The following is a 24281-nucleotide window of genomic DNA, read 5'->3' as shown; positions in this document are numbered from 1 at the left end:
CGAAATTATTTTTCAAACGTTCCGTTCCGAACGGTTCAGGTAGGCCTATGTTTAACGTTTTCGTTCTTGCATGCGTTCCGCCACCAACATATCGGTCCTGAACCGGTTCGGAACGCAAAATATCGTTCGTTCTTAAAGTTCTGGCAGTGTTTGGCGGGCCTATCAAGTCTATTTTTGTGGACTTTACCTTAGAATAGACATACTCATTATTTCCTCTTGATTTAGCCTATATCGTAGCTATGCCCAAAAATAATAAATCACAGGCGGCATCCAAAAACATTCAGATGGGCTATCCATCCCATAGCCTACAGACTTATTATAGGCCTAACCTATGCCTATAAATAATTTCTTATCAAAAATATTTCTGGATACGTGCTAAACTCCTTACCTGGTTGTAACCTAAGTTTTATCCATTGGGAGATCTTCAAAGGCTTGCGCTATAATTCCAACCCTGTTTATAAACGAACCTGTCTGTTGCTAACAAGGCCAATCTCAAATTTCTTGTTTAATTCTTCTACATAGAATAGGCTATAATTGCGCAAACATTTCAAATCCCGACTTTAAAACGACAAAGCTTGGACAGGCAAAATAGGCTATTACGCATAGGCTACAAACAATTTCCAAATCAGTTTCAGTAGCCTACGCTACGAGCTGGCCTAAGATCCGAAGTGGCAGACGGATAGGTTACATTACAACAGTAAGACAAAATATACACATTTGGACCAAAGGTCCATTTATTTGTTTTTTTTTTTCAAACTGCAGAAATCAAATTATTAGGCTGTTCGCCAACAGTAGTTGGCTACATAGCAGCTTGTTATCTCACATTAACAGTGTAGATGCGGGCTTGTTTTTCGCACAACTGGAAATAGTCTCCCTGGCATAGGATATGCTTTTGCGAAATTTTATAAAATATATAGAGAACGAAAAAAAACCGTTATTAACCGGTTTTGTGGATTTCAGAATAACGTTTCTGTTCCGGAACAGTTGAAGACCATTTTGTTTTCGTTTCCGTTTCCGCTCCTCGTAAAATTCCGTTCGTTTTCGGTTTTCGTTTTCGTTCCTTGAACCGATTCGGAGCCCTGTGCACAGCACTAGAATATTGTGTAATATTTGACACTTTTATAGTTTAATACTTTACAACATGCCATAAAACTATGATGCTGCATGATCTTGCCACCTGCTATCCAAAATAAACTAAAACCCGCCCCTCAAGTCCTCTCCATTCCTTCCTCCCGCAAATCCTTGTAAATTGCAAATCACGCTTCCCAGGGCTTCTCCTTCCCTTTTCCTGCAACACTTTGTAAACCTATACCGTGTATACAATATACAGTCTGAACTGCTTTAAAGGAATAATCCATAATAAAAACAACTTAAGATGTAACCTGTTTATGAATGATAACTTCAAACTTTCATTTGGGAGCAAAAATATGTTAATCGGAGGAATTTTGAGCAAGACCGTTGTTTGTATTAGCAACAAAATGGCTTATAGCCTGTAGCGGGCATGGAGCCAGGTCAAAATAAATGGCTTTCAAACCACTAATGCAGTGATGTGGTATGTAAGGTTTAGTTCATTAGTATGCCAATATACGGAGTGTAATATGTGTTAATATGTTAAGTAAAGAACAGATAGCAACATAACAATAGACAGGATATTGCTCCAAACACAATCCCTATCTGTGTTTATGTGGATTTAATAGTTGAATAAATAAGTGAATATCACCTTTTTTATTTAAACATTTTTAACACCTTTAAAAGACCACAGATGTCCTCCTCATTGGCAATAATACCATAAGTACAGTTATAACATACATTTTGATTTAGATAACTAATTACTGTAAAGGTTCTGAGAACGATAACTGAGCAACGGCAAGTCATTAATGAAACAGAATGTTTATCTACAATGAATATTATAGTTACACAATGTTAAGATGGAACTGAAAATTTAAACATACCTGTTGCAATCATCTGTCTGTTACTTTGCTCCACAATACTCATCTAAAAGAGGTTGAAGGTTACAGTAATAAATAACTCGTAGGCTAATTCAAGAAGGAGAGACGCCCATAAAATGGCAATTTGTCCCTCATAAACACATTCTACTCCACAGAACAGTTATGGCTGGTGGTTGAAAACAAGCTATACTGAAAAATTATGTGGTGCCTGGGGGCATGACAAAATACACAGTATGTGGACTTCTCATGAGTTTTGAGAAAATAAATTCACAAATTGAGACTTAAAAAATGTATTTCCCTTTTTTATTTTTGTTTAAGCACTGCATAATCTGCTTAAATGAATAAGCCACCCCTGATATGTTGAGCTGCTTTCAATGAGTAGTGTCTGCTAAGCAAACATAACCATAGGCTATACACTCATATTCGTGCCTGGCATTTTTGGGGCATATTTATACAGTCTATGGCAGTACATCTGTCACAGCAGAACGGGAAGAGGCCAAGGTAGGCCTAAGCCTACTGATGTTGAGCATCTCTGCTAAAGGACCGCTAGACACATCAAAGAATCCACAAAAGTGCTTTTTTGAATCCATACATCAAACCTTTGAAATTGTTGAAACCTGTTTAAGACACATATTTATGTGAAAGAGTGTGAACACACATTATTGACTCTTTCACCATCAAAAATGTATGTATGCACATTGCCTACTAACAAAAACACAGCAATAAAGCAAAGTACAAAAGCCAGTTCTCAGTTAAATGTGGTGGATGGAAGCTACCATATGTACAATAATGCATGGCAAATCCACTGACAGCTAAACACTGCAACGTCACTGTATTTGTATAACATGCAGCAGCTTCTTCCCTCACATTTACATAATGCCTGTTCTCCAACTGTACCTGCTTCACCACATAATACTCATCACATTCCATATACCTGATGCACATTACTGTTGCTTGCACCATTATATTGCACTTTATATACATTCCCTTGTTTACAGCTGTATATTACTTGTATATTGTCCTAAATAATATGCACATTGTTTGAAGGCCTTTATTGAGGTCTCCCTTTAAATCACTGCTTAGACCATAAGGTAAACACAGGGCCTTTTTTGAATTCTGACTATATGAACACAGTCATGCAGGAGCTTCAACTGGTCTCCTGACAATTTCACTAGCTGAGGTCTGACCTCAGACAAGGGCTGATCCCAGCAGCACTGTTTAGATCTACTGCCTCCTGCTGGCTGACTTCCATACACCTTGTTCCATATATCATATACCTTTGATGTGCACTGCACCCAGGCATCCTCAAGTCTGCTGGACATTAACCTTCCCATATAGACTCACACATGTATGCAAGTATACATGCACACTCCTTTTCCCGAAAAACAACACAAGGGTCAATAATTACAACTTTTATTAAGATACCAAACCAAGGCAAAATATCAACAAACAAACAGATAAATAACTGCATACTTTTAAATAGAAACAAAATCATTTTGCAAACAGTAACATGTGGTGGGTTTGATGTGCTTGTTGATGCAGTGTGCCATTAAGCACTGGTAGTGTTATTGGGGGCAACACTGGACTGAAGTGAACTCTGCAGGACAGCTACAGGAAAGGATGCAAAGGTTACAAACGAACAGAAGCACTCGCATGTAAAAACCTCTACGTTTATAGACTTTCAATGCAATACAACAGTGCCTTAAAAGCCATGATAAGACATGATAAGTACCGCAACCTCAAAATTATGTTTTATGTCGATTTGTTACTAAATAGGTCTCGCGTCCCAGTGTCCTGTGTGGCTGTAACGGTAGGGTCGGATTCATTGGTGGAACTGAAGAATTCTCAGTCTCAGAGTTCGACAGAACTTTTTTAAGTCTACAATGGTGTCAATGGGGTACAAATGTAAGGCCCTTGCTTAGAGCTTGCTGACACATTTCTGACAAAGGTTTAGTTGACAAAATCATCCCATTTTGTACCTGTTCGGCGTCCCGCGTGTCAAGTAAGGTCTAGTGCCAGCGACATTTTTTTAGACCGGGGCCAAAGGGATACATCAAAACGGAACAGAAAATGGTGAAGAGGTGCAGGCGGGGGAAGAAGAGCTCCCATTCCAAGGGATCCTTACTGGCTCCGTTCATTCTTCTTTTTCCTTGTGTTTTATAGTAGACGCTCCGTTCATTTCCATGGTCTCTCGCGCTGGTTTCACTGCAAACTGCGTGCAGCCAGGAATTTGAAACATTGGGGGCTTAGCCCAGTGTCACACACAGGAAGACTAGGGGGGTCCGGGGGCATGCCCCCCGGCAGAATTTAAAAAAAAAATAACCCCTTAAATAATGACTTCTAGTGAATTCTATGTAAACTAATGGATTCATTGAGACTTTAAAAATGTGAGACTCAAGGTATATCTGACTGCCACTTTGGGTCTATCTGATCAGCATGCACTTAGTTAATTAAGCGTTTTTTATGAGTTATGGTTTGCATATTATAGGCTAGTATACTATGTTTAAATAACCCTGATGGGATGCTACCTTGTCTCAATACATTTTTTCTTTGAACCCTGGCCAAAGTATGGTCAGGTTTAGCACAGCCCCACACATTGTGAACCCACTTATTATAATGTTCAGTGGAACACATGAAGCTAATTTTAATCCAGGGCTTAAAATTCATTTTTCATGAATGAATGGGGGGGGGATGAAGGGATTCCCCCCTTCAGTGCTTCACATAGGGGGACTAATTCAGTTGGGGGTACATTTTACAAACTGAAATCAAATCGCATTTTCCTTATAGGCCTACAGGCGTCAATGAGAGAACACTTACACTTACATGATTTTGGTTTCGATTTTCTAATTGGAGTAAGTCTTTGTGACAACACGTCATGATACTGTAATAAAGTTTAGCGCCTAGTGACGCTAGTAACTCACCACGGTGACCAGCGAATATTGCTGCCACCACCTTTAATTAACCCAGTCTGGTCCGGTCAAAACACTGAGCATTACAGGCGGTCTGAAGGAAATAACAATGATCTTTATTTACTTTAACAAGTCCTAAAAGTGGCCCACATTGGCCAAACAGCAACACGCAACATTAGGTAATCACAATAGGTCTGAATAAAATTAAGAGCACACGTGAATGGGTAATAGGCCTACGCTAAGACAGGCTACAATTCATCAATTCAACACTGCAATAATAAAAGTCAACGCCACACTTCTCCAGTAACAAATACCACGTAGAAACACACTCCACACACTACTAGGCTAGTTACTTAGAAAAACAGGCACTTTCAATACACACGTGATAAAGTCAGACGCTAAAAGGAATATACACAGCTGTGGTGGCCTTAGCCGAACGATAGTCCAACACACACGCACACGTACTGTACACACACGCACTCACGGATCCCTATGTTACCCGGGTCAAAAAGGGTCCTATGTTCCCCGCTGCTTCCAAGTAGACTGCAGCCGCACGGCAAGGCGCGGGTTGTTGTTGCTCCGTGCCCACACTTTGTTTGTGATGAGGGAAGGAGAGAGGGCCCTTGAACTGAAGTTCTTTGCACAGAGGCGCAGTGCGGAGCCCAGTGTGATATAGTCACGTTTAATTGATTTAATTGTAACAGTAGCTGCTTGAAATAGCTGCTTGACTTATATGCGTTTTAATGAGCATCGATAATTTCAGAAGATGAAAAGAGGGTTCAACAGATGCGAGAAGAGAGACGAGTTTAAGTTAATAATGCTAGGCTATGTTAGCATAAACTTAACTTAGGCTACCTATAAAGCATGCTTATGACATCAATAAATAAGGAAAATATTCACATATACACACACTCACATAGCCTACTGCATATCCGTTTTATTTAACTAGAAACACACAATCCCTTCAGTCAACACAAGGGCGTAGGTTTGGTCTCAGCTTTGGTGGGGACACATCCCCAACTCCTGTTGTCACAATACCAACATTAGTGTTTCAATACCAATACTAAGTGAAGAATCTCAATTTCAATACTTTTGCGATTTTTTTTCGAACTTGATTTGGTTTGTGTGATTTGTGAGATCATTCACATCAGTGGCAATCATAGAATTTGATTGACCCTCCACACACACACACACACACACACAAACACAGACATACATAGAAAGTGATGGTTGTCATCAGTGTTGGGCAAGTTAATTCAAAATCGTATTATGTATTACTCATTACTGTCATTTCAAAATAATTTGTTACATTATAATATGTTTCTGAATTGTAAGGCATTACACTACTATTGTATTACTTTTGAGTTACTTTCACCAAAATATCTAGAAATATGAATTTGGAATTCTAAATGCAGTTTATTATGCTCAATGCAGCTCATTGCACTTCTAATGGAGGGTGATGTGGTATAACATAATGACTGAGCTAGGCTTAAGGCTAACAACAGTAGAATGCAATAGGCACAGTGATGGCTCATGATGCAATACAAGGAACAATCATAGCCAGAATTTTGTTAAAAGCAGACCAAAGGTCAAAGTCTGGTCAATTGTGATAGAAATGCTGTAACTTTAGGCTTAGGCCTACTCATTAAAATGAACAGAGAGCCCACTACCTGTATATTGCAACCCAAAACTTAGACATGTCAAGATTTCTGAAACATGTAATATGTATTTCAAATACAAAATAGTATTTTGTAATTTTTATTTTATTGGGTTGAAGGAAATGGCTCTGTATTTTGTATCAAAATACTTTATTGGTGTGTATTTTTGTATTTTAAAACTACTGCAAAATACTATGTGAAAAACACAAAAAAAAGTTACTTGATGAATAATTGGTAATTAGGCAACAATGGTTAATGTTTATCGCAATCAGCTAATGTGAGAACAGCTGTGTTCAACGACATTCACAGCTTTTCAGTGATGGCCTTTGCTTAAGCATCAGCTCTGGTCTGAAGTATAAGTATAAGTATAAATACTCTTTTGATCCCGTGAGGGAAATTTGGTCTCTGCATTTATCCCAATCTGTGAATTAGTGAAACACACTCAGCACACAGTGAACACACAGTGAGGTACCCACTAATGCAGTAAGCTGCCTGCAACAACAGCGGCGCTCAGGGAGCAGTGAGGGGTTAGGTGCCTTGCTCAAGGGCACTTCAGCCGTGCCTACTGATCGGGGTTTGAACCGGCAACCCTCCAGACACAAGTCCGAAGCGCTAACCAGTAGGCCACGGCTGCCCTGAAGCACTGGTGTGAAGTTGTACGCAAGTAAAGATGAGCAAGGTTACCTGTGCAAGTTCACATAAGGACACCGACAAAGGCAACAATGTCCTTTTGTATCCAAGCCAATTAACAGAAAAAATGTCAGATATCTCAATGAACCACAATGACATCAATAGATGGTAAGGTGTTGAGTGTGTTTGAATTCCCTTCCTTGTAGCATCCTTTTCTGCATTGCACAGTGGGGAGAAGTTCACCTTGTTTAATTAAATAACAATTATATTTCCTTATTAGTTGCATACTTGAGGTTGGAGATATTAAGGCAAGTCAAGTTTCTCACATACTGGAAGTTCAAGATATACAGCCTTATGATTTTCTTATTCAGTTCTACACTGGACTTGAATTACGAAATTCGGCACAGATACACAATTATGATTTTTGGCCTATTGATTATAATGTGGTTAATTGTACGTATAAGTATATTTTAATCTCTGCATTTATCCCAATCCGTGAATTAGTGAAACACTCACTGAGGTGAAGCACACACTAATCCCGGCGCAGTGAGCTGCCGGCAACAACAGCAGCGCTTGGGTAGCAATGAGGGGTCGGGGTTCGAATCGGCAACCCTCCGGTTACAAGCCCGAAGCGCTAACCAGTAGCCTAGGCCACGGGTGCCGAATTGAATGCTCTGTCAGTCATATTCAATATCAAAATGTTTTACTTTGGCCTTTTATGGGGTATGTATTGGCAGACAGCCCTGGTAACTTAACGTTGTCGTTGACACACCTGCTCGCTTGACTGCCACTGCAAAGTAGCCTGTGCATTGGCATTCTCCATGCGTGTAGCCTGCGTGTCAGATAACCCTGACGTTTCTTGTATTGTCGTGCTGGCTGTCGGAATGATCAGCAGTACAAATAAGTTCGCTAAAATATTGGTGGGGACAATTTTGTCATCTTAAAATTTTGATTAGGACTAGTCCTTAGCGTCCCACCCTAAACCTACGCCCATGAGTCAACACAGTTACAACAGACGTGCGGACCGGTGACAGCTTTTGGTGGAAAACACTTTGTGATGAGGGAAGGAAGAGGGGGCGCCGCGAGCTGAAGTTCTTTGCACAGAGGCGCAGTGCGGAGCCCAGTGCGATATTGTCACATTTAATTGATTTAATTGAGACACTTAAGTCTTGTATGTAACAGTAGCTGGTGTCAGTGGCAATCAGCCTAATGACACAGCCCCACCTGTTTTCCTATGATATTAGGATTGGCTCACTGTCTTGCTGTAACGGCCTGCTGTGTTTAAATCTAAGCCGAGACTGCATGGCTTCAGTCCCAAGCTTGTCATTGTCTTTGCACTTGGCATCTCATTGTTGATTCTTACTGTACAAGAGGTGAAGGAGGTGATCTAAAATAGCCTTTGGTTGAGCTGTCGGAAGAATGGGATTAATTTTAATGGAACAAAGAGATTTCAAACTATACTGGGCTGTAGACCCAAAGGGACATTTTTGGATTAGGCTATTGACGAGTCAGACCAAAGGGGCTTCGGAGCAACGTGCAGTGAACAAAACAAACCAATTAAATATCAACTTATAAAGGCATGTAGTTGTAGCGCGTTTCTTCTGTGAGAGGTGCAGCTCATGTGTGTTGCTGTCCTCAATTTAGTGCTGAAGCGGACAATGCGAAGTTACCTAGAATGTTAACTTTGAACTCGTTATATTCAGTAAAGAAGCACTACACAAGTAAAACCATTGTAGGCCTATGTTATAAAAAATGTGTCTTTGGTCACACGCACATTCAGGGTAGCTCGCATGGCGTTCCCCAACACTGGATTCTGGCTACCTTAAATCCAAAGCCCCGCTGTCTTCCTCCGGGCCAATAAGTGGTTCCCCGGTATCTTCAGTGCCGGTGGTGCTAGCCGACCACGAACGATTCTAACCCTCAAGTCCCCAAAGTCCATGCGAACCCAGTGCTCCCTACGGCGTGATTCCAGTCTCCACAAAAAACCCAGCAACCCTCCCCCCCTTAAAAACGATCAGTTCATTAGGCTCAGGTGTTTGAACACAGCCATTGCTGTTAATTACCGATCGCCACCACCTGCGTTGTAAGTGGTGTCAGTCAATTCCCCCGTTTCTCCACAATACATTTGATAATGTTTGATCGTTGTTTTGGTATGAAGCATTACGTAATGAATGTGCGCTCTAGAAAGTGAAAGTTACCTAACCTAGGCCTAGGCTATATGCGCTCTGTGTCTGAGCTGTCTGCACGTCCGCAATTGATTACGTTCCCCAAAAGGAGAACACATCAATCCCATGGTATTTTTGCCCTAAAATGCATGAAACATGGAAGTTCACGTAGCCACGTTACATCTCCGTTTCATATTTGCCTAGGCTACTAGCCTAAATGAATTGAACGAACTCAACTGACAACAGGTACATCTAATGATTCGGTCATTGAGACTCTATAAATACAGTATAACAAACTTTGTCTTTCTGAAGTTTATTTTTGTATTCCGGGGTACAGTATAGCCTAATGTCTTGACATTATTGTTTCTTACCTGCTTGCTGTTTAAACTGACTGCACCACTCTGAACTTTCCTGCCAGGTTTATGACGTAAACCGCTACATCTCGGCTCTGGCAATAGGCGTGTTCGACTTGAGGCAGATCTGACTTGGTCTGGCTTTCTACGTAAACGTGATCTTCAGAGGCTAGCCGGGAGGAGCTACAACAGAGGGCAGCTCATCCCGGACAGACAGCTACAGTCTGCCTGACGTGACTCGCGGGAGACATCGCGGAATTTTGTTTGCAATAAACACAGCATAACTTTCATTCTTACTCATTAAAATGAGCATGATGACGAAATAAATTCTTATGATGTAGTTTAAAGAAACCACTGTTGTCATACAGTTAGGGACCGTTCGTTATTTATAAACGGGGTCACCGGAGGAAAATAGGGGAGGGTCATGTCTTTTTATTCTTTGTTGAGGGGAGGGTCACCTATTTTTTTTTTGTCTAGGAGGGGTGGGGGTCACCCATCTTTTGTATTAATGAAAACAGCAAAAAACCAAAGTGGCTTGTTTGATTGTTGATTTCTGTCGCCATATAACGTTCTCTTTTGTTCCATAGCTCTGTCAACATTGAACAATGAAAATAAGGGAGATTTCTCACGCAAAATACGGAAAACATCCGTCCCCATTAACGTTGGAAGGGTTGGAGCAACAAAGTAGCCTACTTTATTCACGCTTAACAGCCTATATCCATTTGGTCAACTTTATCCAGCCCTAAAAAAGCTAACTTTGGTTTACTTGTAGTTTACGGTGTAGCCTAGCCTAACTTTAAACAGTGTGCATGCTTATAAAGCATACTTGTGCTTCATTCATCCACACATCCAGCTCCTAACGTTTTGACAAGCATTTGCTGTCTCCATCCTTTCTGTTTTTGTTGTTTGCAAAAAATATATAGTAGGCCCTATTTATTGGTAACCAGCAACAAGTGCAATTTGTTAATCGCTGTCATTCTCTCTCCTGCCAACAAAAATGTGTTACGTTCCAAGTAGCAGTGCGTAATTCTGCTTCATAAAGCAGAATACAGAATACAAATACATTGGTCATATAAATAGCCAGTTTATGGTCTACAGTGTAGGCTAGAGTTGGTAAGTTATGGTAGGCCAACTTGGAGTGAATATACAGGGGGATTTCTTTGGCTCTTAGCCTGGCAGGTGCGCACGTAGACATAGGCTACGGCCGAACACTGCAAGCGCCAATGAATCGTGCTCTCACAACAACCACGTTGTTAACTTAAATAGGCCTACTGTAGGTTAACATCACTCTGAGTTCGCATTCAAGCAAGCAAAACGATGATTTGAATACATCTGTTTCTCTGGAAGGGCAAGGGGTAACAACAGGACAACACAGAGACAGGCCAGAATGCAGGACTAATGTGAGAGTATTACAGTAATATGGGATATTCTACGGGAAAATATTAAAACGGCAAGACAGCGGGGAAAAGTTAAAATGATAGGCCTAAACCCGGAAAAAGTTGGCATGTTAGGTATTTTTCGGTCCCTGTGATTATTTGTGAAATTGTGCAAACGGTCTTTTCAAGTCATTTGAGAAGGAAGGAGTGTAGCAAGCTCCCAAATTGACGCTTGTCTGAGAAATTGAGTTTTACAATGACTGAGGAAGCCTAGAGACGAGTCCACAGCAACAAGTTCATGTGTTGAATTTGTTATTACCCAGTGTGCTTTGTTGAATGGTCTCAATGTTTTATTGTTTTATTTCATGTGAATACTTACTAGAGGAGTAAATTATTTCAAGTAGGCTAATGCAGTTGCAGGAAGTGTGCATTTAGTTTCCATGCTTATTGTGTTTCCACAACAATGTTAGTGAGTAAATCTACTGAAATGGCCACCATCTTGGTGAAGTGTGATGTGTAAGATCAGAAAGCAGAGGGTGAGTTGAGAACGATTGTTTAAGTCGATGTGTTTTCATAGCGCTCTATAGCGTGGGCGGAAGGTATTGACGCCTGGCCGTGGAGGGTCATGTCTTTTTTGAAATGACTGCTGGAGGGTCATGCAAAAATTTTCTTGCAGGCAGGGGAGGGTCATGCAACTTTTAATGGAAGCACTCAAAATCCCTCCGGTGACCCCGTTTTTAAATAACGAACGGTCCCTTAACAGGCCTGCTTTGTAGCACATAAATTCAATATCAAGTGTTGTCCCTATATGTGTGTCTATCTATTTAACCAACAGCAGAAAATAACAGAATATCCAAACGTTTTCAGTAGGCTAGCCTACCATTGTTGCAGAAATCACGTATAAGAAGGTATCCCTTAGGATTTCTGCTTATTTTCGCATATTCCAACATAAGGAAGCACCATGAGACTCCCGTCAAAATCGTCATGAGGACATTCCTCCCAAATGGCCCTATCACGTCTTTGAACCGCTTTGAACTGATGTCATGAGGGCGTGTTTTAGCTCGTGCAGCTCGTGGAAGGCAACTGCAAGATCTGACTGCAGGCTAAGGGTGCATTCAGAGCACCTCGGAATGACAAGGACCGCCCCCTTTGTTTTTCCGACAGCAAGTGTTCAAGTGCTTTGCCATCGAATGTGTGACAAACACGGAGGCCACAACAAAGGTTAAAACATACACTCACTAATCCTAAACAAACAACTGTATTTGCTTAAAATATAGTGTAAGATGCTTGTGAAAGAAAGATATGCAGCTTTTCAAGTGATAAAAAGGGCAAATTCCCAAGTTCACATTAAAACTGTTGGACATGAAAGGCCACATGGACTACAAACGAACTACAACGTGACAACAAAAGTGATGACGAGCCCCTAACTGTGCCACTCTGTTAGCAAAATCTAGCCCCAGTTTACGATCTCTGACTCACACATTAAGTGACACATGAATGACGCGGAATGATGATGTTTTCACTCGGAGAAAGGTTTTTCCGAAGCCCATGAACGCTAGGTAAAACTCCCGCGATATTTTAAGGTCATGTGACATGGTGTCACGGTGGTAAGTCCCTCCCCGGCTGACAGAAGTCGGACAGAATTTCTAACCAGCAAGCATTGCGTCCATCCCAGTATGCATTGTGTTCAACCCAGCATGCATCACATCAAGTCAGATCTGCACAGATCTGCCTCAAGTCGAACACGCCTATTGAGATAGCAGAGCTCTATCGAGATGACTGGCATCATATGTTATGGGTCATCATTAAGTTAGGAATGTTTATTTAGGATTTTGGTGACTTAAGACATTTCTGTTATACACCTTTCCTATCTGAAGTTAGGAAAACACTGACTTTGGAGCGGCTGTTCTGTAATGGCTTTCTAAACTAGTTACCATAGTTACCAAACAGATAAGGATTTGCGAGTTTCTCCATACGATACAGCGGCCACTGCCGCATATGTCTACCCACTCCGTAGGGGTGAATAGCCTTGGGTAGCGAAGTACAATATTGCAGTCTGACCTCCTGATGGCATTTGTCGTTTTCCTCCCAAGTTAGCCTGTCTATCCTCTTCTGCCGTGTTATCCCAATGAAGCTAAATAGACGTAACTAGCCGACCGGAAGTTTAAAGACAACGTGGAATGTAAAGAAATGGGCGGGGCTGAATAAGGTGAATAGGCAATTGGGCTTTGAAAATAAGGGATATTTGCTCAGTAATAGTAGCCTACATTTTGTAACATTTATAGAGAAACCGAGGGGAAGTTAAATTAGAAATTAGAATCGTTGGAAATTGAAAACAGATTCCGGCTTTTGAAAAAAGATTCGGGGCTTGAGCCCCCGAAGCCACCCCCTCGCTCCACCAATACGTGCAGCCAATTGGCGTCTGAAATGTCATTACGCAGCATTACGACACAGTGTTCATGGGAAATGTAGGAAGTACTGCCAAGGGGATAAATGACCGAGAACAGAGCCTTATGTTTCATGCATGTAATGCCTCATACATCACCGGCCAAACTGGCTAGTAAGTTTTTATTAACACCCGGCAAAAATTATTTTATCCCGCATTTGGCGGGTTGGCAGGTGTTAATTTAGAACCCTGCATCCAAACATTCAGCAGACCCCCATTGACATAGTAAAGTGAACAGAGGAAAACATATCTAAATTATTAATATATATATATATATATATATATATATATATATATATATATATATATATATATATATATATATAAATAATTATATAATAATATATATATATAAATGCCGAACTGTTACGTGTGTGACTGTAGTGCAAGACCAGGAAGCGGAAAACAGTCGCACAATATTCCCTATGACTCAAAAAAGGCAGAAAGAAAGTATGGGAGCAGAAGGTCAAGAGACAAAACTGGAGGGCTAATAATTACTATTGTGTGAGGTAAATGTCAATTTCTCTCTTCGACTTATGATAACAAATTCCATAGGGAAATTAGAGTAATACCATCTGTCAAAAAAGTTCTAACATTGCTTTAGAAATTAATGAAGTTTGAAGTTAGGCAAGTCTTATCCTAGTGTTAGCTTTTTCGCTAGCATTGTATGTAAAAACTGCTCCGAGACTGATTAGGTGATGTGATCACTCACTACAATGGGCATTTTACAGAGCCATTTAAGAAATCGAAGGTAAATATGCACAAATATTTCCTTTGCCTTTCACATACTGACAAATTTTGATAATATCATTTATAGGCCTGTTAATGGCGAAAATAACTTCAACATACCGAATTTGCCCCATAGGGTTATACTGTAGGCGTTGGGGGGACAACAAAAAATGGGCCCTAGACTACAGTATATAGGCTATATAAACATGTGGTAGTTGTTAAACCAGGTGAATAAAATATAATAGTATGGGTATTTGACTACAAAACGCTACAAAACGCTATTTTTATACCTCTTCTACAGTTCCAAACAACATTACACTTACGTGGTAGTGAGTAGAGGGTCCCTAAAGCCAAACCGAAGTATCCCGAGGTCTTTATGTGGTCGGATAGAGAGTCCAGAATGAATTTCATCAAGCCAGTACCTTTCCGGAAATGTTGCCATCTTTGCTGCCATCTTTAGGGGAAAGTCCGTAGGAGTCGATTGCCGAAATTCACAATTTCGTCGCCGTTTAAAAAAAACAAAAAACAAAAACATAGTCCAGTCCATACAACTTTAATTTCAAAAGAAATACTGGACTATGTTTTTTTTATTTTTTTTAACGGCGACGAAATTGTCAATTTCCAGAGCGTGTTACTCCCATACTTGGCAATCGACTCCTACGGACTTTCCCCTAAAGATGGCAGCAAAGATGACAACATTTCCGGAAAGTTACTGTCTTAATGAAATTCATTTGCGGGCGGGCATGAGGTAAAATCCAACGGGTCGCTAGTTGAATAGCTCTGAGCTATACCATTAAAATGAATTTGAAGATAATAACAAAACTAGTTAGTTGCCTGATAAAATATCCCAAAAAGTGGCAAAATTGTTGAATGTTGTTTTATCAATTGAATCAGCAGTGTAGACAAGTTAACTATATACAGGGTCTGTGCAAAAGAACAAATAAAGAAGAAATAAACAATATTGACCAAAGGATTGTAAGCATTTCATTTTCTTGAAAGAATTAGTGACATCAACCACATGAGCAACAAACAGTTACACACTGCTCATCCACTGACCCACAGAAAGAAATATACTCAATTCCGCTATTTTATTGGAAAAGTTTTAATGGTCACAGTCCAATCCTGACATGTGCCACAGAAAACAGAATATATCAAGTAGGCTACTCATTATACACACGAGTTCATTTAGATACAGGATAAAAACATCCGCCCTTGCAGGACACCCAATGACCATGACCACCAAACTGAGGCAAATATGATCTTCAGGAGTAACAACTGAAGTGCTTCAGAAAACAGTTTTTCACTGATTGTGGTGGATACAGAATAAACAATTAACGGCAGAATTACTAAGTGGATGAATAGTAAATTCCACATGAAATGAAAAGGCACAGCATACACTTTCTGCAAAATGATTTACGTAAAGTTTTCCAATATACCTACCCCTTAGTGCCTTTAGAAGTCTGTTGTCTAGGAGAATATATCTGTCAACTGGCCTAGTTTATCAAAGATCACCCTGAGGCCTTTCATTTTCTACTTTTCCTTATGTTCTTAAAAAAGGGATGTGACAAAGCCTCATTGAGGGTGATGCGCTGGGTCACATCATACTCCAACATCCTTTGTATTAGATCAAAAAGCTGGCGATGCTCTGGGCTTCTAGAGGTCATGTATTCCTGAAAGTGGTGGACAACAATTTAGTCAACATACTTCTATTTCAACACACTCAATGTACTGTATTTAGATGCATGGAAATGTCCCTCTATTCAGATCAGTGTTCTGATTCACCTTGAATGGTTTGCATTGTTTCCTGACGTATCTTCCTGAGGAGCTACGCGCATCCCAATCCAGTCGATTACGATGGACATAACACCTCCTCCTAGGAAAAAGTTATATTTTTATGGTGAGGCTTTTTGCACCCCTGGTACAATTATCAGTGTATGCTATTCGTACCCTGGTGCAATTAGAAGTGAATGCTATTCGTACCCCGGTGCACACAGCAATGTGTTCTATTAGTACCCCGTCTGGTACAAATATCAATGTATGCTATTTGTACCCCGGTGCACACAGCAATGTATTCTATTACAGTTTTTCTCCAATGGTTTGGTTCATTTCTTGAAAAAAAAACTCTGCCTCAAAACTCTTAGATAACAGTCTTACAGTTCAGCACAACACCATAGCTCACTTGCAAAAGCTCATATCTCCCTCAAAACTGTTCAGTCATGCTTCAAAACTAAGGGCCCCATCATGACATTCTAAAGTGCATCGTTACTCGTCAAAAGTCTATTCAAATTTAGTAGGATGTCCAGTTCACATTGGGAGGGGTTTCGTTATCAAACGTGGGCTTATGGCTAACAAGGTGTTCCTAGGTTTTTTAATCAGTCATATGGGTGCGTTTGGGGCGTAACATCATTTAAACCAATGAGAATGACATCTGTCATTCCCTTTAACGCCGCAAAGCGCTATATGTCAAATAAATGCATCAGTATTTTGGCATTCAACGGCACATTTGAAGGAGGCTGCTTGCGAGACCGTATGGAATAGTCATTCCTAAACCATGCTTTACTAAAACCTAGCATAGCCTTCACACATTTGCACTCGTCTATTATTTGAACTCATTGGCAAAGTGAAACTAACTTCACCAAGGTGTCAGTCAACGACAAGACAGTTATATGCAGTTACTTTCACTATTGACTGACAATGGGTTACATATCGAAAACATAGGCTGGAAAAAGCAACACTTACCCTAAACAACATTTATCCTGTAGAGGAGTTGCTTATATCTCGTGACAGTGCGTCTTCAGCTGTGCTCCATACGTGTCTCGCTTCCCTAATAATCACTTTTAACCGTCATTACCAATTTGCAAATGATGGTGAGTAACTACTCATCATGAGATGTACAGTATTTCGTAATATCTTTATTCTAATTATGTTTCCCATTGTAATCGTGCAATTTGTAATGTTTTGCATGGACGTGCGGTGGTTCATGAATGATAGAAGGATGGTGCGTGCACCTGCCAATATGACGCTCTTAAAATAACATATAAACAACTCGCCATAGACTTCTGACCAGGTGTACAATAGCGAGTTTTAGACAATGCGCCAGGCCCCTCCCTAGGTTGTTAATTGCCACACCCCTGGGCGCAATGTTTAAAAAATAAACAAAAATATGCAAAATAACGAATTAAACTTTGCGCAGGTGGAAAACGAGTTTTACGCCATGCGCTGGTGTGCAAAATACAGCCCTAAATTCCTTTTTCATATAAAGAGTCAGTGTCACGAAATAGCAAAGATCCTTCTCAATTGCTTTGGCTCATTTCTTGAAACAGACCGGACGTTCTCAACACTTGGTGCTTTTGCCAAAATAACCTGGATGGTTCTGCGCAACACCATGGTTCACCTGCAAAAGCTCATATCTCTCCCAAAACAGTTTACTCATGTGTCAAAACGAAATTTCTTTCTCATATAAATAGTCAGTGCCCCCAAAATGCATCGTCCCTTTGGCATTGTGTAAGAACTGCAAGTCAAAATGTTAGGATGTTTTATCACGAGTCGAAGTCAGCTTTATTGTCAATTTCTTCACAAATACTAGACACGCAGAGGAACTGAAATTGTGTTTCTCTCTATCCCAAGGTGAAGAAAAAAAAAAAAACGGAACAGATAAGACAAAAAGTGCAGTGGATAAGGACATTTTTACTAAACAACAAATAACAACAATATCAAGACAAAAACACAAGTATGTAACAGTTAGCAAAGAAATTGTACATGATGTGTTGTGATAGAGCTGTGCAAAGATGTGCAAAAGTGCAATAATGCAAGAGATGTGTATTGTCAGAGTGTAAAAATACTATATACAAAAAACAGCAGCAACTTCAGAGTTCAGAGTTTTGTGCAAAAATATGCTATATACAAAAACAGGCAGAAAAAAAAAACTATATGGCAGAGGACAACTGAAATATCCCTCATGTCCACCTCTCAGTCCTTCATTGACAATGGTTACTGTCCTAGTTTTTTTTGTCTAGCTAACAGAATACAATTGTGTATAAAACTGAAAAAAAAAAAATAATTTTACAGTAAGAGTAGTCTCCAAGGTTTGACCTCACACATTGCACTCATACTGCCAAGGAACCATTACACACATAAAGTAACTTCCATACATCAGAGTAAAAATAAAATGTATACAGCATAATATACTGATAGCCTGACTGTCACTTACAGTTTTTCTCAGTCGCTTTGGTACATTTCTCGAATCATCCTCAACATTCGCAAAACAGTAAGTGCATTTCTCGAAAACAATTCGTACAAATAGCAAAACACCATGGATTACCGGCAAAAGCCACTTTCTTGCTCAATATCCTTAGTTCATCTAAATATCTGTGTCAATGAACATGTCAGTGCCATCAGAATAACAAGTCCTTGTGTCATGGTGTGCGGATAAGACAGTCAAATTGCTTAGTCATGTTGTCAATATAACAGTGTACTCTGGAGGGATGTTCTGATGTAAACTAAAGTTTTGATGTCAATTATTGTAAATTGTAGGTTACACCTTAGTGTATATGGGAGTTTGATTGCAAGAGACTGGACAAGATTCACATTTACGCTTTTACTGTTTGTACTGTCATTTGTTGACAGACCATGTCATTGCGCTACAGAAAGGAAAAGATCAGAAAAAAAAAAAAAATCAGAAAAAAAAAAATAAATCAGAAAACAAAAGTAGAAATGTGAACATAGGACAATCTCCCTAGGGAAAACTGTACATACAGTGCTGTAGGAATTACAGTGCAGTCTTCCTCCTCCAAATTCTCATCCACCTCACAACAAATTCATCTTGCTTGACATATTATGACAACTTGTTCAACCATTTTGCATGTAAAGACTTATGCTATGAACTAGTGATGCACCGATATATCGGCAGGCTATCGGTATCGGCCGATATTAGTGGACGATATTTTCAAATATGCTGGCCACGACTAAATCGCTGATACGTGTCGCCAACCTATTCTAAGAGTGCAGATCTGAAAACTTTCCATAGGGAGTAGCAGAGGGATATGCAAGATTAAAGTTATTTTCTTCTCTCTCCAGGGTCTAAATAGAGTAATAAAGTGTGACATCACGTTTCCGTAGCAACCAATTTTCTGTTCTACACAAACCAAATTGACATTGTGAAATACCAAAACTTTTCAGAATTCTTCACTTTCTGCTGACGAAAAAACAAATGTCTGCCATGTTTTTTGTGCACGCGAGCAACGTGTTTTTGTTGTTACGTCACAGGGTGTGAATAGCTCAGCTGTGTGGCCAAGGCTATTCGTACCAGGGGTGTAAATAGACACTCCGTATTTATATTCCAAGTTGCATACTTCAGGCTCATTGTTCGATGACAAAGGGGCAAACAGAAAAGCATAATAATGTGTCAGGAAGGCTAGAGGGGTCTAGAGGGGTCTGGCGCATTATCTAAAAATTGTTAACGTACACTACCTAAAACGCATTACGTCACTGAACAAGAGAAACCTGGTCAGAAATCCATGGCGAGTTGTTTATATGTTATTTTAAGAGCGCATTATAAACAGTGATATGGGCGGGTGCACAACGCACCCTGCTTCTCTCATCCACGAACGCGCACCAGTGCATATCCATGCAAAACATTACAAATTACACGATTACAATGTGAAACATAATTAGAATAAAGATATTACGAAATACACAATGAGTAGTTACAATAATGACAGATAAAAGTGATTAGGCGAGAGAAAAATAAATAGCACAGCCGAAGACGCTTGAGACACACAAGTCAGCAATATGTCTGATGATTTATTGGTGTGAAGTTTTGTGCACAATGACAAACAGGAGTGCAACATTCTCGAAAAGCAATAAGCAGAGTGGACTGCCATAACATCAATGAAAAACATTACTGCAGGCATGCTGTGGCTGTGGCAACATGGCTGTGTTTGCGATTAGAAATGTCAAAGGACCTCATGACTGCACAGTTTGCATACCACTTCTCCATAGTTTGATCTACAGTCCAAGACCCATATCGAACTCCTCAAGTTATTAGGAGTTATCACTCATTTCTCTCATGTTGCACAGGTTGATCGCCGTTGTCATCCATTTTTTGACAAAACACCAGCAGTGACCAATTGAAACTAGCCTATAGGCTGTTTCTGGTGCGTAAAATTGGTGAGAATTTTCTTTTTTAGCTTTCGCAATGCCTACTGCACTTTCGGAATTCTTTATTTTCTTTTTCCGCTTGTTTGTGACTTTGTTACATCTATCTTTTTTATTTGTTTCATTCGTTTAAAATGAATAGTGTACATATTTGGTTAAAATCGATTCCCTATTTTAGTTTTCGAAACTTGTGTTTCGATTGATTGTGCAATCGATTTTCAAACGTAAAGTGACAGCCCTAGTCAATAGTGAAAGTAATTAACTGTGTATAACTGTTTTGTCGTTGACTGACACCACAGTAAAGTTTGTTTCATTCGAGTTCAAATGATAGACGAGTGCAAGTGCGTGTAGGCTATAGTCTTCTAGGTTTTAGTAAAGCATGGTTTAGTGGAATAACTGTTCCATACGGTCTCACGTGCAAGCAGATTCCTTCAAATGCGCAGCTGACTATCAAAATACCGATGCGCTGTTTGAAGTTGCGCTGCTTGATGTTAAAGGGAATGACAGATGTTTAAATTATGGGTAACACTTTACTTGACGGGTGAGTTCATAACACATTTATAGCAGCTGTCATAAACTGCACATAAAGCATTCATGACTGTTTCATGAAACATGATTCAACATTCATACCAAACCTTTCATGAATGTGGAAGACATAACAATGACAACTTGTCAAAATAAAAGTCCAACAATCGCAAAGCAGCATTGCTGTTTTTCTCTCCAGCCTTTGTAAATATTTCATGAATGTCTTATGAAGTCTACATCGAATGTCACTTTACTATACAAGTTGTGAAGTATTCGTAATCACTGAGTTTAACACTAGGTAAACTAGCCTACATTCAGCTGACCCGTATTTGTTTAACCTGGAATGGTTGGACATTCCCAGTAGCAAAAGATGAGAAATCATCTGCAAAGGTTACATTGTTAAACAAATACATTTTCACGAGACAAAAATTATTTGCTTGACCATGTTCTGTCTTTTTGGCACCGGAGTAGCCCATTGACTCAGATGTGACGTGATCAGGTAAGAGGCAATGCTGCTTTGCGATTGATGGACTTTTATTTTGACAAGTTGTCGTCGTTCTGTCTTCCACATTCATGAAAGGTTTGGTATGAATGTTGAGTCATGTTCATGAAACAGTCATGAATGCTTTATGTGCAGTTCATGACAGCTGCTATGAATGTGTTATGAACTCACCCGTCACGTAAAGTGTTACCAAATTATGTTACGCCCAAAACACACCCATGACTGATTAAGAACCATGGGAACGCCTTGTTGTGCCATCTGCATAAATACCAAAAATAATAGAACATTACATAAAATCAATGTTTTACTGTTACTGCAACAGTGATTTAGATGTTGGTTAGTCAACACTGTGTTACCTAAACTAGAGCTTGTGCGCATTCAACAAGGTTCCATGAATTAGAGCCAACAGAACTGTTGCCATTGACAGTGCTCATACTTCTTCATAACAACACTGAGAAAGCAGTCAATTTGAGTTAACTTTTTTCGTCATTCTGAAGAGCTGTATAATAAATACTGTTGTGCCACACCAGACAACAACATCAGATCTTAACACATAACTTGCCTGGTTTTCTGTAGAAGGTGTGTTGGGATGGGACCAAGGACTCTTTCCATCATGGCCAGGTGCTCTCTATTGCTGTGTGTCTGTAGAGACCATGACATAAAGCATACATTTATAAAGGTACATGTATAGTAGTTTAATGCAATGGCACAAAGGCATAGAGTGGAAAATGGATTGTATATAAATGGACCGCATTTGATACCACTTATTCATTTATCCACTTCAAATTTAGTCACAATAGTGTTAATGACACCATACTCCATAAGAGAAATACAATCATTATCTAACATATGAAAGGGCTCTATACAAAGTCTAGAAAAAGTAAACAACAGTAGTTTAAAGAAATATCTTTATAAACAATCTAAATGCTTAATTTTTGTCCTTCCCATATTCCTACAATATCATTGTGGGGAATCAATGCAAATGTATTATGTATATCTGTTACAGGTGGGCTCATTTTGTTTTCATTTAGGACCGAAAATTGGTCTCATTCTCTCAGTCCCTTTCGTTTATCTGATTGGTACAATCAGTCATCCGGGAACTGTGGGGGGGCATGCAATTGGCATGCTGACTGCAGCAATGTGCCCCACAGCTGTTGCTTGTGAAGTGAATATAAAGGTGAAATGCTCACTATTCACACACTGTTTACTAGAATTTTACTAAATTTGAGTGAAATTAATTAAAGAAAAAAACGAATGACTAACAGCCAAAATTACATAGTCTTAAAGCTTACACCCTCTAGATGTGAGTTAACATTTGACGTGTTTAACATGTGAGTTGCAATTTGTCCCACCTTCTTCCATACCATGCACAACACATAGTTCTGTATTGTACAAAACTTGCACTGTGTTTGGTCCAAGAGGCTATAACACAAGTCGGTGTCACAGCCCCAGACACCGTGAACCTTCTTTCTCACCTGAGCGCCGTCCTCAACGTCTTGCAGGGGAAAAGGAGCTCACATACCGGGGCCCAAAGCCAAAGATTCCCGACTTTGTCCATGAAGATCCACGTGAGTTCGCAAGGCTTAAAGTTGCTCTTGACAACCTCCTTCCTCCTGACGCCACTGAGCGTTTTAAGTTCCAGATTCTACTGGATCACCTGAAACTGGAAGAAGCATTGCTCATCGCTGATTCCTACAGTCACAGCCGAGATCCATATACTGAGATAATGGAAGCTTTGACAGAGATATTATGGCCAACCTCACCAGCTTGCACTTCAGCGCATCTTGAAGCTAATGGAGGAGCCAAATATCAGGATAGGGGATACAAAGGCCTTTCGACAATTTGCTCTTAAAGTGCGTGCCTTGGTAGGCGTGTTAGAGCAACTTGGCAGTAGTGGATGAACAGACCTGTGGTGTGGATCCCATGTTTCACGAATCCTAGGAAAGTTGCCTCATGATTTAAGAGCTAGCTTCAGGAGGTATGTGAATCCCATAAGAGCTCTCATTCCCACTCTTCTTGACCTAGCTGAATGGCTAGAATATGAGGTAAGGGTGCAGGTAGATGGTTCACAGTTCAATGTTGACCACAGCAAGGAACGCCAGTGCTCCAAAGAACAACACAAGGACCACAAGTCAAAGCCCAGGTCCACAATAGTTCTTCACAGCAGTGAGCCAAAAGCATCCCTGGAAACAGAATCAAGTGTTTCAGATCAGCCCTGTGAAAAGCCCAAGAAATTCTGTCCCTTTTGCAATACCACTCAACACTATCTAAATCAGTGTGCGAATTTCCAGATCCTCACCACGGAGCAGATAGGAAAGTGGATCCGGTCCAATCAGAGATGCTGGAAGTGCGGAAGGGAACACTTGTCAGCTGAATGCACTTTGAAGGCCAAATGTAAGAAATGTGACAAGCAGCATCTGGAGATCCTTCATGAGGTGAACACAGGTAAGACCACCACTTCCATGAAGAGCACTACCAGGTTTTCAGAGAGTGCCAAACCAACCAGCTCCACTGCTGAAACCCTCTATGTGGACAGACCCACTGGCAGCAGCAAAGTGCTACTGAAGATGAGCCAGGTCATCTTGAGGAGCGGTGACAACTCTTTGGACACATATGCTCTACTAGATGACGGTTCAGAGCATACCATCTTACTGCATGAAGCAGCTCAACAGGTCGGCCTCCAAGGAACACCTGAAGAGGTGTCCTTGCGCACAGTGCGCCAAGATGTTCGAGTTATCCATGGAGCCACAGTGTAACTCTCAGTTTCACCTGCCAACCAACCCAATCAGACCTTCCACATTCGAAGGGCATTCACTGCCAAAGAGCTTGGTCTGGCACCACACACTTATGAAGAAGTCATATCGGCACCTCAAGAACTTACCA

At 40.2% G+C, this 24281-nt stretch overlaps 1 protein-coding gene across 4 annotated transcripts in view; it reads right to left on the bottom strand.

Annotated features, from left to right (window-relative positions):
* Positions 1 to 15301: 15301 nt before the first annotated feature.
* clk4a (CDC-like kinase 4a) overlaps positions 15302 to 24281 on the bottom strand; it is a 104340-nt gene continuing 95360 nt past the window's right edge. For all 4 annotated transcript variants that reach the window (XM_048231890.1, XM_048231891.1, XM_048231892.1 and 1 more), the window contains 3 exons: positions 21961 to 22040; positions 15998 to 16088; positions 15302 to 15885 (listed from right to left, as the gene is read on the bottom strand). In XM_048231890.1, the coding sequence (XP_048087847.1) occupies positions 15739 to 15885; positions 15998 to 16088; positions 21961 to 22040 (318 nt within the window). In that variant the 3' untranslated portion in view covers positions 15302 to 15738. The remainder of the gene's footprint in view (positions 15886 to 15997; positions 16089 to 21960; positions 22041 to 24281) is intronic.

This window comes from Alosa alosa, chromosome 21, assembly GCF_017589495.1.
Source record: "Alosa alosa isolate M-15738 ecotype Scorff River chromosome 21, AALO_Geno_1.1, whole genome shotgun sequence".
In the NCBI taxonomy this organism is placed as follows: domain Eukaryota; kingdom Metazoa; phylum Chordata; class Actinopteri; order Clupeiformes; family Clupeidae; genus Alosa; species Alosa alosa.
The sequence above is the reverse complement of the archived record's forward strand: the minus strand, read 5'-3'. Positions and strand labels throughout refer to the sequence as shown.